This window comes from Octopus bimaculoides, chromosome 11, assembly GCF_001194135.2.
Source record: "Octopus bimaculoides isolate UCB-OBI-ISO-001 chromosome 11, ASM119413v2, whole genome shotgun sequence".
Taxonomy (NCBI): Eukaryota; Metazoa; Mollusca; class Cephalopoda; order Octopoda; family Octopodidae; genus Octopus; species Octopus bimaculoides.
The window spans coordinates 33,642,830-33,661,576 of record NC_068991.1 but is presented as its reverse complement, the minus strand read 5'-3'; the positions used below and the strand labels follow the sequence as shown (position 1 = coordinate 33,661,576).

General features: G+C 36.2%; 1 protein-coding gene across 1 annotated transcript in view; it reads right to left on the bottom strand.

The window, feature by feature from the left end:
• The window catches only part of LOC106872642 (dihydroxyacetone phosphate acyltransferase), a gene marked incomplete at its 5' end in the record, with an annotated part of 215,486 nt that overhangs the window by 45,794 nt on the left and 150,945 nt on the right, over positions 1 to 18,747 (bottom strand). Inside the window, 3 exons of the mRNA XM_052971966.1 lie at positions 8,592 to 8,803; positions 10,989 to 11,129; positions 13,117 to 13,196. Coding sequence (XP_052827926.1) covers positions 8,592 to 8,803; positions 10,989 to 11,129; positions 13,117 to 13,196 — 433 coding nt within the window. The remainder of the gene's footprint in view (positions 1 to 8,591; positions 8,804 to 10,988; positions 11,130 to 13,116; positions 13,197 to 18,747) is intronic.

The following is an 18,747-nucleotide window of genomic DNA, read 5'->3' as shown; positions in this document are numbered from 1 at the left end:
TGGTTGAAAATGCCCGGAATCGGCCATTTATTTTTTTTCTATCCGCGTGTGAAGGTAACACACACAGTCATGTTAACAAAGGGATGTGGATTCACGTCCCATGCGGATGGGAAAGCCTTCTTTTTTTCTGTCGAGGGCTTATATGCTCCGTTATTAGACTATTTTTGTTACTCATCGCACAGTGAATGGCATAAGCTTTAAGCTTATATAAAAATACCATTATTATTATAATATACAGGATTGTAAAATATGGCACCGTATAATAAAGCAATTTGCACCAAAAGCAATAAAAATCTATGCCATTTTAATCCCGAGCAAGGCCGGGTATCTCTGCTAGTATATATATACATATATAAAAGAATGACGTATTTTATTTCCAATGTATAATTAAGTTTATTTCTCCATTATAATTTCGTATTATTAGTACTAAAATTAGTCTTATTATTTTGTATTATTTAGTACTAAAATATGCCAAGTTAATAGCATATTGAGCTGATTCTTGACTCACTGCTTAAATACACAAATAAATTGTCATTACCTCTGATTACATTTTCAGGTATGCCCCTGTTTAAATTTGTTCCGGCTTAGCTGTCTTTAAATATATTTTTTCACTACATCCTAGCTATGCATGAAGGCATTTTACGTAATTCATTGAAATCTATTCTATTTTATTTTATTTTCAATTTATTTATTCATATATAAGTATTTCCTCTTACATAATGTTTATTTTCTTAATATTACCCTTACTCACTCTAGCATGTTTCATAGCATATTTACTTCCAGTTTATTTAACGGAACATGGTACATTTGAAATTTAAAATTTTTAAAATTCTTTCCTATCTAATAATTTATTATTATTGGTTTTTACCTTAAAGGCTTGAAATAAATTTTCTTATGGGGTGTATGGATATATTTTGCATTTTTTATATTTTCTCTTTCCATATTATTCTAGACTTGCTATTTATTTATCTATTTGAATTAAATTTTATTTCATTATTATTATAGAAATAAACAATAAGTTATTATTATTATATTTAGAAATTATTTATCCCTTTCTGATAACTTCAGTTAATACATATTTTGCCACTGTTTGCTTCTACTTGACTTAAATTTTATAACTTTAAGTTTTTGTATTGCAATAAGTATGATATAATATGACATTATTATATATTTATATATACATGCATTTTTCTGCTTCCTTTTTTCCTTTTTCTCCTTCTCAATACCCTTTGATATTATATTAGCCTCTTCTTTTCTTTATTTAAGACACAAAATATACACAACCTTCTCCCCCTATTTTGGATTGTGGCATTATTATTATATATTTATAAATACATGCGTTTTTCTGCTTCCTTTTTTCCTTTCTCTTTTTCTTCTCAGTACCCTATGATATAATATTAATCTCCTCTTTTCTTTCTTTAAGACATATATACTACCTTCTCACCCTATGTTAGATTAAGGCCTTCTATAACCGGCTCTTTTTATATATATGCTATCAGTTAATGGTTTTATAGCTGTTATCTCAACACGTATTTCTAATCGGTATATCTTTACTACCTCTGAATAGATTCATTTTATGATGATTTTAATTTTATAAATTAATTATCTAAAAATTTCTGCCAAGATGATTAAAATAACTGGTGGTGTAGGATACTTGTATAGTTAATCAGGTCATTCAGGAAATCATCATCTCCAACGACTGGTGTAATAATATTATAGCTAGCTGCTACAAGGGTAAAGGTGATACCTTAGATAGAAACAACTACAGAGGTATCAAACTGCTGGACCAGGTCATGAAAGTTACAGAGAGAGCTATAGCTCAACTGATTAGGAATAGAACTAAACTAGATGCAGCTTGATTTTATACCAGGGAAGAGTGCCACAGGTGCCAGCTCCCAGTGAGACAGCTGCAGGAGAAGTATTTGGTCAAAAGTAAGCCACTATACTTGGCTTTTGTTGAGAAAGCTTTTGACAGAACCCTTCACTCTGTTATCTGGTTGTCTCTAAGGATGTTAGGAGTAGATGAGTGGCTTGTTAGGGCTGTACAAGACATGTTACAGTGGTGGTATAAATAGGGTGTGAAATAGCCATGAATACAGTGATGAATTTAGCATACAAGTAGGAGTTCACCAGGACTCAGTTTTCAGTCCACTCTTATTCATCATAGTCCTCCAGGTCATAACAGAGGAATTCAAAACTGGCTGCCTGTGGGAACTACTATATGCTGATGACCTTGCTGATGACCTTATAAGTGCAGAATCTGTAGCAGAATTGGAGAAGAAACTCCAGGTATGAAAGCAAAACCTAGAAACAAATGGCCTTAAAATTGATGCTAGAATAAGAGGCATGGGCTCTGAATGCAGAAGATATGTGTAGACTAGAGAGGAATGAAGGTAATATGCTCTGCAGGATGTGCAACATCAGTGTAAATGTACAACAAAGTGAAAATATGCTGAGAGAAAAGTTGGGCATAAGAGGAATCAGATGCAGCTTGCAAAAGAGAAGACCATGTTGGTTTGGACATGTGATGCATTTGAATGTAGACAACTGTATAAAGAAGTGCTGAGGGTTGAAAGCGGATGGCACTTGTGGAAGAGGGACACCCAGGAAGACATGGGACAAAGTAGTGAAAAACAAACTCAGGAGGTTGGACTTCACATAGGAGATGACAATGAACTGAGATGTCTGGCAATATGTGGTTCTTGAGCAAACCCCAGCAAAACTGAGTTCTGGGAGCATTGTGTGTTCCACCCACATGTAACAATAAAAAAAAAAATTCATACACCCTACTATATCTCCTCTTCCTCAGATTTCCTCCTTTTCATGCACTATGCTTATCTCTTGCTCACCAGTCCTGTCCTCAGTGTCTTGCTCACTCTATCATTGCTATTCATTTGTCCCCCACTCCATCTATATACCGATAGTTCACCAGTTACTGAATTCCCCACCCCTACAGTCTTTGCATTCATTCCCTACTCCTTATTCATGCACCCTTGGCAATACTTTACTATCTCATTTATATTCTGATCCCCGTACCTTGAGGGTATGCCCTAGCACTTCATCACATCTATCTCTCTCTTGCTCTACTCTACCATCCCCTTTATATTCTGATCTATGTACCTTGAGAGTATGTCCTGGAACTTCACCACCATCTCTCTCTTGCTCTCTTCCACCCTCTCATTCTTGATCACTCACTCCCTCCCTCTGACTGGGAAACCATGTATCTCCTCTACAGCAACACACCTGTTTCTAGCCTCATTTTTGATCTCTCTCTCTCCCTCTCTGACTGGGTAACTATGTATCTCCTCTACAGCAAGACACCTGTTTCTATCTCTGTCACACTCTAATATCTCATCACCTGGCACAAGACCACTTCCTCCAATGCCCCACCTCTCAAAAGATTTTCGTTTTGTAAGTTACTTGGTGACCCTGCCAGTGCTAGTGCATCCAGTTCACACTGTAAAGTAGTTGGTGTTTGTAAGGGTATCCAGCTGTAAAAACCATGTCAAAACAGGCCTTACCTGTGCTGGTGTTATGTTAAAAGCACTCAGTCCACCCTGTGGTTGGTGTTAGGAAGGGCATCCAGCTGTAAAACCCTGCAAAAACTGACAGTCTTTTTCCTCGCCAGCCCCTATCAAACTGTCCAACCCATGCCAGCATGGAAAATGGACATATGATGATGATGATACTATATATAATAGATTTTAATAGTTATTTTAAACTAATGCATAATAATTGTACTAAAATAAAAATTGTAAAATTAAAATGTTTAGAGAATATCAGAAATGATTTAATCCAATCTATATTTGTAAACATGCATCTACAAATAACACACTACAAATACATAAGCTCAACATACATCTACAAATGTTTAGACACATCATCAGCGTTGTATCCTAGAGTCACAGGGTGTTTCAAGTTATTGCAAAACACACCCTCATCCATCATAAATCAGGTGACCTGACCTAAATTGATCAAGTCAAGGCCTGTGTCTAAGTAGCATTCTAATGAACCAACCAATCTCCTTCTCAATGAGAGCCACCTAGATGCTTTCTCAGTAGCCTCTACATTGTTCTTGATAGCTCTTTTTCTGTAAGATCTTGAAATGCCCACAGTTTCATAGGTCTTACTCAGAGTGTGAACTGTAAACCCGTCCTCTTGAATCTCCTCCATCCTTTCCTCCCAGGGAATAGTTAAGTCCAAAAGGAGTAGTTGGAAACCAAAAGAGTCCTAGCATACTCTTAGCTAAAAGAATAGTCTATCTTGACCTTAATTATATTTATAACTTTCCTAGTGAATATAATGGGCTTATTTAGTAAATTTGGCAGAATGGATGGGTAGTACTTAAGTAAAATTGTACAAATGAAGTTTTATCCTTATTGAACTATTCAAACCAACAGATGGCCTTGTCAGTATATTCCTACAGTTCTAAGTCTACATTTCCTAGTTGCAGGAATTACCCTATCTTGTATCTTTTGTTGATTCTATCTATATTTGATTTTGAGGGTGTCATCAATCTAATGGAGGGTTTATGTATGAAGTCTGGTTTATGATACTTAAGAAATAAGTAGGGGCCTTTGGGTTCATATTGCTTTATTTCATCATTCACTTTAAGCTTTGTTATTAGAGTATATGCATAATTATTAATGGTTCATAAGGTACTGCTATTAAGCTTCTTGTAGCTTTTGAATAGCTCCTTTAGTACAAAGTTTTTGTATATTGAGGGGTCCATATTGTAGATGTTCTCTGTTTTGGCCTACAAACTAGCATAGTGTATAAATGTATGGTGATGATACAGAATAATAAATACTATGTTGGAGCTACAATGAACCATATGAAAGAGCACATCTTGATGCATATGCACTTCTTTAACTGTTGTCATAAGTTGTCAACATACTCAAGATGATTACTTGCATAATATTTTTGGATAACTTACTCTTATGCATGTGGAAGCTAATGCACATACACATGCATGTGTGTAGTGTGTGCACATAAAGCAGCATGTGGAAAGAGTGAGGTCAGTACGTGAGAGGTCTGCCTGTGTGTGGGTATAAGCGCATATGTATATATATATATATATATATATCTGCACATGCATGTGCATATAACTACATGTGTGTGCATATAGATGTGTATGTGAGTATATGTATACATATGGCCAAGAATGACTGATTTATGTATTTATTAAGGCAACTGCTGAATACCAAGCTTGTCAAACCAGAACTCATTGAACCTAAACATAAAAATGTCAAGAAAGATGGCAACTATTTTTCTTTTGTACAATGATATATGCTAGGGACTGTGGTTACTACTACTATAACTGTAAGCTTTTCTATCTCACTTTCTCCCCCTTTCTCTTTTATATGTGTATATCATGTGTGTATGGCCCTCCCTATCCTTCTCTCTCTTTTCCTCACTCTTCTCTTAACATTATCCCTCTACCTTGCCTTCTATCATTTTGTATTCTGGTATACCACCCTGTGTACACATGCAGGGCTAGGATCTATAAGAGCATGCAATGAACATTGTATTGTATGTTTTGTTTTAATACTGAAAATGTGGACTACTGGCTTATGGAAATGTGTATTTATGGAGCTTAAAAATACTATTATACCCGGTGTTTGTCAACCTAGAGAAGTCCTTTGACAGAGTTTTCTGCTCTGTGATTTGGTCAGTGCCGAGGAAGCCAGGTATAGATGAATGACCATGTACTGAGACACAGTCAACAAGTTGAGATTTAGTAGTGTGTTCAGCAATGGATTTAGGGTTCAGGTGAGGTTCATGAAATCTGTGTCCTCAACTCCATTTTGTCCCATTTAGTTATAACAGAAGAGTCTAAGACTGACAAGCTCATGGAAGCTCTTCAATGCTGATGACCAAATTCTTATATCATAATGAGAGTTAGAGAGGACATTCCAGATCCTGGAGTAAAATCTAGAATTGAGAGACTTCAAAGTTAACTTAGTTAAGATCAAAGTATTTGCAAGTAGGAGATAAAATAGGACCCTGCTACCATCACAGAAATAGCCATACCCAATGTACGGGAAAGTAAGAATTTCTTCTGGTATGTAAGCTAAGGACACACAAAAAGGGCAGTAGGATTATAGGTAGGCTACTGAAAAGATACACTTTACACATAGCAGATTCAAGGAGAACAATAACCTTTAAAAACCCATGGGAAACAAATACTATAGAAAACTTGGAAGGTTCCCTTGTAGTTGATACCTAAGTGGCCTAATTAGGAGTGGGAGTGAATGCCTAGACTGCAAAGCAGTCAAAATGAGATTGGGCTGTAAAAAGAAGCATAGGAAGCTATTACCTCTGCTGGCAAAAAAAGGTTTTTCTCTAAATGTAAAGAGCAGATTGTATGATGCATATATGCAATGTACAATGATGCATAGTCATCAGACATGGGCCTTGAACCCAGAGGATTTGTGGAGATTCAAAAGAAATGAAGCAAGGATGTGTAATGTAAGCATGCACAAATGATAAAGTATTAAAGAGGTGAGATAAAAAGAGGATATAAGGGGAGTTATATGTAGTATGCAAGAGAGAATGGACATGTAATGCATATGGAGGATGAAAGCTGTAAACATGTACAGTGCATTCAGATAGAATGGCACCAGTGGAAGAGGTGAGACAAAGAAAAACTTAGTATGAATGATGAAAACTGATCTCAAGATGCAAATTGCCATGCTTGCCTAATGGTTACAAGAATAGTGGTAGTGATCTAGATTGGGATATATGTACAGTTAAGTTGATTATTGCTGCCTTCCTCCACACTTTATTACCCATTCATCTCCCTATCACTTGCTTCCCTGTTATTCTTATCTTAACTGCTATCATTTGTGCTGTTCAGTGATACAGGGCCAGACAACTTTCTATTCCCCCAACCAACAGCTCATCACTTAGCCTTATGACTCATCTCAAAAGTCAATTGTGCCCAATACATTCTACCTTCTCACTCTCCGTCTTCATACCCCCTTGGGCCAATTGTAACTAGTACATTCTATCTTTTACTCTTCCCTGGGTCATGTTGTCTTCAGTGATTGCTTCTTCCTCAAGTAGCTACAACCAAGATGCCTCATACAATGCTGCATCAGGAATCTCTGTTCCTCATTAGCTTTGGTAAATCCTCAATTTCATGGTATGTATCCCTACCAATAACATCAATGTAGCTGAGTGGTATTTATCATTTGTTAGGGTGTGTGAGTATACAGAAAATATAATATGGTCTGTTGTTCAGCACAGCAGTAAATGGTTAGCAAAGTTCACTCTGTATTGAGCAATAATAGTAAAGATAAGTGGATTGTGTCTATAAGTCTCTTCTTTGGTCTTGTGCTCATGCCATGAAATATTTTGAGCCCATTTGATACTTATAATCCAGATTTCAGCTATATAAAAATGCACTCAAAACATGCTCTGAAGAAGGCAAACCTTGTTGACTTTGAAATAATTAACAGACATGATTTGAAGATTGTTACAAGTACTCCTTGTGTGTTAGAAAGCTTTTCCTACTTAGAATCCAAAGTACCCAAAGTCACTGACCTTAAATTGTGTGCCATTGTTGGAGCAAATTGGCAGGTGGTTTTCATCTTCATTAATAGTCATGTACTCAGTCTTTTTGCATTGAAAGTCTTTGAATACAGCTTTCTCAAGAGATGTTAACAAGTCTTGCACATCACATAGTTGCAATATTTACATGACTATGTTGCCTTGGTTATACATACAACTCACAAAATACTGAGTATCCCTGCTTGTTTTAAAATCTATGAATAGGAGACAATATTGGATCAACCGTGCCTAGTGAACTCTACCATCACCCTTTCCTCCTGTTCTGACTGCTATCACCTTGTCTTGCTTATTCTAGTATCTCACACATGCTCTGTGTCTGTTGACTCTATCAGCATTCTATCTTCTTTGCCTTAACTATAAGTACATATCTCAGAAGATTGTCTTACACTATCAGTCATTTATTACTACCATTCATGCCTCTTATTCTGTAAAGAAGTTAGTGAGCAGGCAGATACAAGGACTCATGAAGTCTCATGGTTGGAGATAGGAAGGGTATACAGCAGTAGAAACAAAGTCAATAATAAAAAACATAAGGGAAATATGGTCTTCTAAATCATCATAGGAGCAATATATGCACTAATTCCAATTGTTACATGCCAGCATAAAACTTTGATGTTGATGATGTTCTATCTCACCAAGGATTATTCAACCTTGCTAGTATTGGTATCATGAGAAAATGCATCAACACACTCTGCAAAGTGGTGTAGAGTGATGTTAGGAAGGGCATCCAACTGTAGAAACCAAGCCAAATGATACATATGAGCACCTAATCTTTGGGAGCAGTAGCTTCTAATGGAAGGTGACTAGAATTATAATGGTCCATCCAATCCTTGTCAACAATGAAAGTGGCTGTAAAAGATGATGAATACATACACATATATAGGGTAAAACTTTCGTTAAATCTTGGTAAGTAACAGCTATATGAATTGTCCATTATATTTTTAACAGTTAGACTCAAAAAGCAAATATATTTACAACATGCAACTGTAAAATTCAATAATCAGTATTTAAGATACCTTTTTTCTTTATGCAGAGCATCCATATTATACAAAGCTATGAGTCCATTATTAAGTAAGTTAAGAGACAGTATTTCTGGATGTTTAATCAATTGTTCACGGAGTAATCGAGCTGCAACCATCTGGGCTTCCTTTGCCAGCATTTGTATGGGTTTAGCAAGCAATTTGCCATGACCTACTTGTGGCATTGACAGCAGATGCTGACACAGAACCTAAACAAAGTAGAAATGACAATTTATTACAATAATAAACAATGAAAAAATATATACTAATGTTTTAAATTGTGTATCGTGAACCACATAAAGAAAATTTAATCTTTTCATAAATAGTGGTACCAATAAGATGAGACAGGTTTATCTATGGAAATAATACTAATCTAATGTCTTTCTTAAAGAAACTTGGTACCAATTTTAAATGGCTTACTATTTATGTAAATGTATCCAATTAATATCTGTACACTGTATTCTATCAACCTGGTCTGTGATATCACTTTTATGTGCATTTTCCAAGGTTGCATGCATTTGGCGCTATTTAAGGTGACAATCAATTCATTGTCAAACAGTTTCATGGCATGCCAGTTGAATAACATTGTGAATTATGATGATAGTTGTTTTAAGTTTAAATTTATTCACATACTGTGAACTTTAGCAATTATTGTAAATATGACAATTGGTGACACAATTTTATAAATCTAATAATCTACTAATAACACTAGCATTAACTTAATTATCAAACTGAAAGTTGTATGTTCTACAATTTTTCAAAATTGTTCATTTGAAGATTTTAAATATGCAGTTGAAAAAATAACTAAACCTAGAGAAAGACTTGTCATGTTATACAGGTTAAAATTCCTAGGCCTACAGCAAAAAAACAAGTTAATGATTTCCTGCAAAGGTTCAATGTGCATACTTTTTTGAGTAAATTCTCTGCAATCAAAGATGGCCCAAAAGTAGAGTTTATAAAATTTGTTTTTATTAATGGAATTGTGTTCAGACAATCAAGAATAAAAACTGTCTAAAGTGCCCCTCTTAGACCTGGTTAAGCTTGTAATGGTACACTCAGAGTGAGCTTTTGCTCTTGGGTCAATAATAATGTCAAGTTCTAGTACAGAAGTATCTTATATTTCTAGAAATGACTTATCAAAGTAAGCCTACCAAATTGTGGATTATCACAGTTTTCCAAATACTGAACTGCATATAAGACGAAAAGCTTCAATAGTGGTCAACTGGGAGCATTTAAGCAAATTCTGTAGGTCAAAGCTACTGTATTCTATCAAACCTCTCCATAATGATAATGTTAGGGAAATTAGTCCTAAACAGCCTGACAATGAGGAAATATTTATGAATATCAATTGTGCAACAAATGATAATTTACATAAGGTTGAATGAACAACTGGTCACATGCAATTGGATATTGATGTAGCATGTCCCACTGTACTGACTTCAGTGTTAACAAAGTTATTAATCCTCACATCTACTGACAAATATTTCACTGGTCCAAAAATCAAAGGTAATTGGCACTACAACTAAGCTTAAATTTGGAGATAAAAACAGCATATTGGCTTTGTTGTGGTTAATAGACCCCAAAACTTTAGATTGTCCAGTCATACAGTATAATGGTTGTTGTAAAGTTTAGAAGTTTACTATATGATTAAAAAAACAATCCCTTAAGTCTGTGACTTAAGAGATTGTTAAAATTTATTGTCAATGAAATTTGCAATACATACATGTTTTTAGCTATTAAAATGACTACAAAATAATATCTATTAATTCTGGCAGATTTGAACATGAATGTCTTATCATTGTTGTCTTTCATGATTAGGGAACACCCGCTTTCTTTAAATGATGTGTATTCATAATACACATAATTAACCAATGAGAAAAAGCAACATTGATCAGATGTTCATGATTGAATCTGCCTGAACATATTAAGAATAAACAGATATATCATTGTTTGGATTATTGATGTTCTGCATGCACCCCTTGAATTATTATCTGTTTGACAGACTTCAACATGCATCAGCAAATAATTTGCTGATTTCTATAAACAAGAGCATTGTGCTCTTGTCAGATTCATCAGTCCAGTGGAGTAACTTTAACTGAGGAGAAATATAATTAGGATTAGGTCAAAACATTTGTGCACTTTACATCTCCTTACACCGGTATATTGCTTGTGTTATAAAGACATCATCTAAAGGGAGGAGGTATTCTCTGATGACAAAAAAAAAAAAAAAAAAACAACAGCAATTAGATATTTACATCCAAATCTGCCAGAATGTATTAAGAATGGACAGATGCATTATTGTTTAGATTCTCAGTTCTGCATGCTCCCTATGAATTATTGTAAAATAATCATTTCATTGAAAAAGAATTCTTTTTTCTTCAACACAATACTTACCCAATATCCCATCAGAAATGGTTCAAACATATGGCTAAAGAATACTGTATATTTATTGGTTGATGGTTTAATCAATACAACTTCATCTTGTAGTACGACTCCACAAGTATGGGCTAAAACTAATAGGGCTTGTTCAAAATCCTGAGAGAGAAAAAGGAAATTGTGTGTTTTTAATAAGATAATTAAAATCTAGTGAAAGCAACAAACAAAAATAAACTCACAAAAACATCAATGAAAACAAAAAATTTATGTACTTCAAACCTGACACTTGAATGTACATCTATTTAAAGCCTTATTATACAGACTGCATCAGTTTTTTGAGAACACCTTTTTTAAGAGCTCTAAATATCTTCTAACTTATTTTTTTACCTTATTTTCAGATAAATAATGTCAGCAAATGAAAAGGAATGCCTTAAAAGCACAGCTTAGTAATACAGAGATAGCATGTTTCTTGAAAGTTGCTTGATTCTGAGTTGTCAAAGTTTGAAATGAGCTGGAAGCTGCTGATGGAAATCAAACATCAGCAGTTAAATGCAAAATGCATGCACAGGATCCTAGTATCATTAGAACACATAATACATGCAAAAAGTCCAAGAAATAAGTGATTAAAACCCCAGAAAGTCAATCAGAACCATTGCAAAGGATCTCAAGGTTTCAGAATGCACCATCAGAAGAGTTGTACATGAGGACATCTGGTACAAGTTGTATGTGATGCGGAGGGGTCATATTGGATATGACAAGAGAGAATCATTCAATCCATGCAAAGCACTTGCTAAACAAGTTAAAACACCAACAAGCTGGAATGCTTTGGTTTTTCTCTGAAGAGAACTTTGAACAGGATCAAAAGGTAAACCAAAGGAATGACATGGTTATGCAGACCCAAATGAGGTTCCAACAGTCATGCATACTAAGTTCCCAGCAACTGTGATGATTCTGAGAGCCATCAGTAATGATGGAAATGTTATGCCACCTTCCTTTTTTTCACAGTGCTTAAGAGTCAATGCTGGTCTACACAGAAGTGTTGTAGAAAGTTGTGAGAGCCTGGATAGACAAGATTCTGCACCATCTCATAAGGCTAGGGCAATCCAAGTGTGGATGTGTTCCAATCTTCACAACCACGTACTCCAAAACACATGACCTCCTAGCTCACTAGACCTCAATCCACTTAACTATTACGTATGGAGTAGAGCTGAGAGAGAGGTCAAACAACACTCCCATGATACCATACAATCTCTCAAGCCTGCCATAAACAGGACTATGCCCAGAATTGATATCATCTGATTCAGGCTGGTCAATGCTTTTGATCCCCAATTTGAAGCAGCCATTGATGCAATGGTAGATTCATTGAGTAGGTGTGATAAAAGGATTCTCAAGTTATTTGTACCAATTTGTTTTCAAATATAGCTTTTCTTTTTCTTAAATTCATACAAATGACTTCAAAAAACTGATGCACCCTGTATTTAGGATCTCGGAGATTTAAGATAAATGTAGAAACTGTTATTGCAAGTAAGGCAACATTCAAAATCTTATTGCCTAGGGACAAACATTAGCATTCTATCAAAGTATTCTTTATAACATATGTTATATTTTAAAACATGACAGTGCACTGGGTTCTCACATTTTAATTCTCATCTCTGGGTGGATTTGTAAATTCATACAGACATTGTTAAAGAAAGAAAATGTAAGCTTTTTAACAATTCTTTCATAGTTTATCCAGCATTAAAATGAAAATTTTAATTTTATTCTAAAAATGTATTCACATAAGTTACATTAGAATTACATAGGAATGATTTAAGAACAGGTTTGGTTATATCGACAAAATGCAAAGAACCACTAGAATGTATTTTCAGTTTTGAATAATTATCAGAAGTAGTAATAGTACTTACAACCTTCTTATTACATCTGTAAAGTTTGGCAAAATATATCTAAATTGTGAAGTTCTATTAATTCAGATAACCTTAACAAATATTGTAAAGTAGCAGATGTTATGGATGATAAACCATTTAATAATATGTATAAAAGTATCATTTAACAAACATTAATAAGAATAAAGACTAGTTTTAATATATAAAAAAAAGAGTTCAAGTTGAAAACAAAATCATGCCAAAACCAAACTGAGGCACTCTACCTGTTTAGTGTTTCCTGGAAGGAAGATAAACTCTCTGCTGAAAAGTCTCTCCAGAAAAACATACTTTTCATAGAGATCATCTATAACAAATCAAACATAAATATGAAAGCCATTGATTCTATCCATATAATAATCTACTGTATAAGAACAGCAAGAAACATACAAAAAAAATTATACATATATATAAATGGTGAACAAAAACAATTGCATACATAGATAAATGAACAGTGTACAAGTGTAGAAAATTATGGACTATTTTGAAGTGCGAAGTTTTAAGTAATTTAGATTAGGGGTTTTGTTTAGTTCCTAGACAAGAATAATAAAGAGCGCATGTTTTGTAAACTAAAAAACATTTACAATGTTTGTAGCCTTAACTTTCAGCTTTTTGTCCCAATTAATCAATCAATTTAATAAATGTGTAACAAATCTTTTTCTTTTTTTGTCTTTTGTCAATAAGTGTTATTTCCTGTTTGCTTCAATCTAGAAATCAAAGGAAACAACTACTGTTCCCTTCAAACATTGCTTTTGTGACCTGGACATCAATGTCTTGAAACTGACCTATTTTTCATTACATTTCAGACAAACTGAACACGGAATTGTTGAAGCAGAAATATCATTATAGCAAATATTCTGCTCAATATCATAAATTTGCTTGTCAGTTACTTGGCTGTAACCACTTGAGGATGTGACTGACAATATGTGCATCTCTGATCATGAGCAGGAGTAGTGGGGAAGCATCATGGCCATGTGTTGAGAGGGAGTCTTTGGGGTTTGAATAAATATAACCAAAACAAAGTTTGAAGGAAATATTAGCCATTCTTCATACATTCTAGAAGTAAGTAAATAGGAAATAACAGTTACTAAGGACAAAAATGATGTTGTCTAACTGTCCAAAACCTATACATTGTATATATTAACCTTCTCCATGTTGCTGTCACAATTTGTTGTCCACAAATTTTCTCCTCTGTAGTTGCAGGCACATTTTGTTGCCTTGAGAGGGATGCTTAAAATAAACACTTTGTAAAGTCTATTTCCGGTACTTTAAGCTGGAAACAGCATACTTTTGATTCAGAATGAGGCTAAACTTCCATTTTGAGACACCATTTTCATTGTTTATCTTCTTGCCACAAGGTACACAAGTTTTGAAATCAATTACCGATTTTTAATTTTTACTAAACAAAAATTGCCACTCTTTCATTTGATGAACCTTTTCTGCAAGAAATCTTTGATTCTGACTCAGATGGCAATTTTGAAGGATTTACTCAGATATCAATGGCGAAATGATTCAAGGTGATGATGAGGATATAGAATGTATTTACAATGATATTAAAAATGATGTACCAAGTGGATACTATCATCTATAACTGGTTGATTTTAAGGAAAATACATCCTTTGAGCAACTCCAAAACAAAACCAAGGAATCATCCTGAGCATGATAGGGCTCACAAAATCCAACCACTTTTTGAAAAGCTTGTGCCACTTCAGCAAAAATACTTTTACTGTGGAAAGGAATGTTCAGTGGATGAAAGTATGATTTCTTTCAAAGGAAGAATAGATCTACTGATCTACATGCCAACAAAATCAACCAAGTGGAGCCTGAAAGCTGGGGGATGGCTGATGCAAAAACCAGGTACATGTACAACTGGCGGCTGTACTTGGGCTCAGAAACAACCCAGGTACAGGTACTAAGAGCAGTTGGTGTTGAACATAAAGTGGTTTTCTCCCTGTCAGAGAATGTACAAAATAAGGGCCATGTCATTTATATGGACAATTTTATTTCATCATCTACATTGTTCCAGGATCTAGTGCAAAATGGAACAGGGGCATGTGCCACACTATGTGTAAACTGTCAAGTATGCCTGATGAAATCAAAGCAACAAAACTCCAAGCAGGCAATGCTCCATTATACAGAGATGGACACATTTTGTACACTTCCAGGTATGACAAAAGACCTGTGAACCTTCTGACAACTGCCTATTCTTCTCAGACCTTCAGAAAAGAAGATCAATCAAAGCGTCATGAAGATCATACCAGGATTGTTGTACATACCTTGTGCTGTGCAGTCCTACTATCATCACATGGGGATGATAGTGCAGATGGTAGAAGAACGTTTTCTTCTACCTCTTTGAAATATGTTTCTGTAATGCCCTTGTCATCTGGAAAGCCAAGTCAGCTCACCAGGTCAATGCTGAAAAGTTCAGGCTCAAAATTGTACATCCTCTGCTGGAAGGCTACCAGTCAGGTGCATCTCACAGGTGAGGGAAAAAATCAGAAGCCCCTCACCCAGAGAGACTGGTGTTAACAGAACACCTTATTATTAACCCCAAGCACCTAAAATCTGGCAGGCCATCTTGCCCAGATTGTGTTGCTTGTTCAAACAGAGAGAAAAACATCAAACCCAGTTTGTTTGCAGAAAATGTAATGTGGCACTCTGCCCATACCCCTGCTTCCACAGCCTGAGAGAGTACAAAGTAGACTGCACCCAAGAACTTCATGAAAAGTGATCAAGGTATGTTGTAAGTATATTAACATATCTGTGCTTTTTGTTTTTGTTTTGTTTCTTTTTTTTATGTCAAAACATGGTGAACAGGAAATTGACTGCATTCACCATGTGGCATTTTCCAAGTTGTTGTCCCTGAAATACCAACATCAAACAGTAAGACCATCTAAGTCAGATATAGGTAAAATTAGCAAAGCAATAATAGATGGAATGATACCTAAATTAAAATGTGTAAACAATCTCAAATTGTGGTTAAACACAAATGAAGTTATCACATGGTTTAAAAGGCTGGGGAAAAAAAACAAGACCAAATGTGTGCAGTTAAACATATTGAACTACCACCAGTCCATAAACCCAGTTCTACTAAACAAGGCACTAATATTCACTAAAACCAACTCAGACCTAACTAGGGAAGAAATAAATATAATTTTAGCTGCTAGGAGCACTATAATAGAATATGGAGGTAAGCTATGTAGTTGATTGGACAGGGTTGGCTCATTTGACATAACAATGGGGTCTAGTGACTCCACACAAGTCACAGATTTAGTATACACCTATTATTGCAAATAGAATCTTGGCATCCGAACATAGGGGGAGGATTATATAGAGAATGACGCATTGTTCACTATACAAAAAGTAGCAACGTAGAAATAGAAAGATGCAAGAAACAACTTCTTAAATTCTTGTTGTAATTTGTTATGTACAATAAATAAGATAACCAGACAACAGTAAAAACAATGTAATGAACTAACAAATCTCTTTATGAACCAACAATCAATATTCTTTGTGAACTAACCAGCCGACACCTTCCGACTTCACTGAGAACTAACACAAACTTCACTCAACTCTGAACTCACACAAGTCGTTACTATTTATGCTTTACTCAGACCAGTCTACCTTTCATAAGGGGATGTCGCAACCTCGTTGACGTATGACAGGGACCTTCTCTTTGTGGCTGGTGACTTCAATGGTCATGTTGGACAACATGCAGGGGGCTTCTATGGCGTACATGGAGGCTATGGTTTTGGTTTCCGCAATGAGGAGGGAACCAGGCTGCTGGAGTTCTGTGATGCAAATGACCTTATGGTTTGCAATACTAATTTCAGGAAACCTGCCAGTCACCTACCGTTCTGCAAGACACTCTAGCCAAATTGACTACACCCTCACCAGAAAAAGGGCAAGATGGCTGCTTATAAATGCCAAAACCTTCCCTGGCGAAGAATGCACTCTACAACATAGACTAGTAGTTAGTGACTTCAGGATTAGGGCCAAGTGGTTGACCAGGAGACAACCAGCTTGGAGGGTCTGGAAGCTCAAAGATCCTGTGAATGGACGGAGATTTAGAGACTTATTACTTGAGGCCTTTGACGAAATAGAAGGGGAAGTAGTTTCACACGATGTAGAAGACAACTGGACATTTCTACGGGACAACCTGCTGAGGGCCACTGACCAGATCTGTGGATGGTGCAAAGTCCCCTCTTGACCCAAAATAACGTGGTGGTGGTACAATGTTATTGACAGGGCTATTAGACTAAAGAAACAGGCTTGGAAGGAATGGAAGAATGGTGGTAGCAAGGAATTGTATCAGACTGCCAGAAGGGAAGCTAAGCGACAGGTTTATTTAACCAGAGGGGAAGCAGATAAGAAAAAAATTTGCCAATGTTCTGCGCCATGAGGACCAAAGACTTGAGGTATTTCGTGTTGAAAGACAGTGTGTGAGAGAGAATTGTGATGTTGTGGGAGAGAAATGTGTTCGCATGGATGATGGTACACTTCCACTAAATGAGGCTACAAAGAAAGAGGTATGGAGACGCCACTATGAAAGGTTGCTCAAGCTATTAAGAGTATGAAGACAGGAAAAGACCCCAGCCCTTCAGGAATCACTACAGAGATGCTCAAAATATCTGGCAGTGTCGGCTATAGCCAAGTTACCCATATTGTTAACGAGGTGGTACACAAAGGAGTCATACCCAATGACTGGTGTAGCAGCACCATAGTCAACTGCTACAAAGGTAAAGGTGATGCTTTAGATACAAATAATTACAGAGGCATCAAGTTGTTAGATCAGGTAATGAAAGTCAAGGAGAGGGTCATAGCCCAACTAATTAGGGACCGAGTCAGTTTAGATGAGATGCAATTTGGGTTTGTGCCAGGGAAAAGCACCACTGATGCTATATTTCTGGTAAGACAGCTGCAGGAGAAATACCTAGCCAAAGATAAACCTCTGTACCTGGCTTTCGTTGACATGGAGAAAGCCTTTGACAGGGTCCCCCGATCCCTTATCTGGTGGTCAATGAGGAAACTAGTGATAGAAGAATGGTTAGTGAGAGCTGTGCGAGCCATGTACAGAGATGCTGTCAGTAAGGTGAGGGTTGGCAACGAGTAGAGTGAAGAATTCCGGGTAGAGGTAGGGGTCCACAATGGTTCTGTCCTCAGCCTATTTATCATAGTCCTCCAGGCGATAACAGAGGAATTCAAGACAGGATGCCCCTGGGAGTTCCTCTATGCTGATGACCTTGCTCTAATTGCTGAGTCACTATCAGAACTAGAGAAGTTTCAGGTGTGGAAGTAAGGACTAGAATCGAAGGGCTTTAGAGTCAACCTAGCTAAAAGTCCTAATAAGTAGGAAGGTAGACAAAATACAAACCCCTTCAGGTAGATGGCCCTGCTCGATCTGTAGAAAAATCGTAGGTAGAAACTCTATAAGATGCACTCAGTGCAAGCTATGGACACATAAGAGATGCAGCAATATCAAAAGAAAGTTAACTAGGAAGTTAGTTTTTGTATGTAGCAGATGTTCAGGAGCTATAAACACTGTAAATGTGCAGAAAACAACTTCTGCCACATTCCAGGGAGAAAAACTAGACGTAGTTGATAGCTTCCGCTATCTAGGTGACCAAGTAAGTAGTGGGGGAGGGTGAATTGAAAGTGTAGCTGCTAGAATAAGAATAGCCTGGGCAAAGTTCAGAGAGTTCTTACCTCTGCTGGTGACAAGGGGCCTCTCACTCAGAGTAAAAGGCAGACTGTATGACCCATGTGTATGAACAGCCATGCTTCATGGCAGTGAAACATGGGCTGTGACTGCTGAGGACATGCATAGGCTCGCAAGGAATGACGCCAGTATGCTCTGA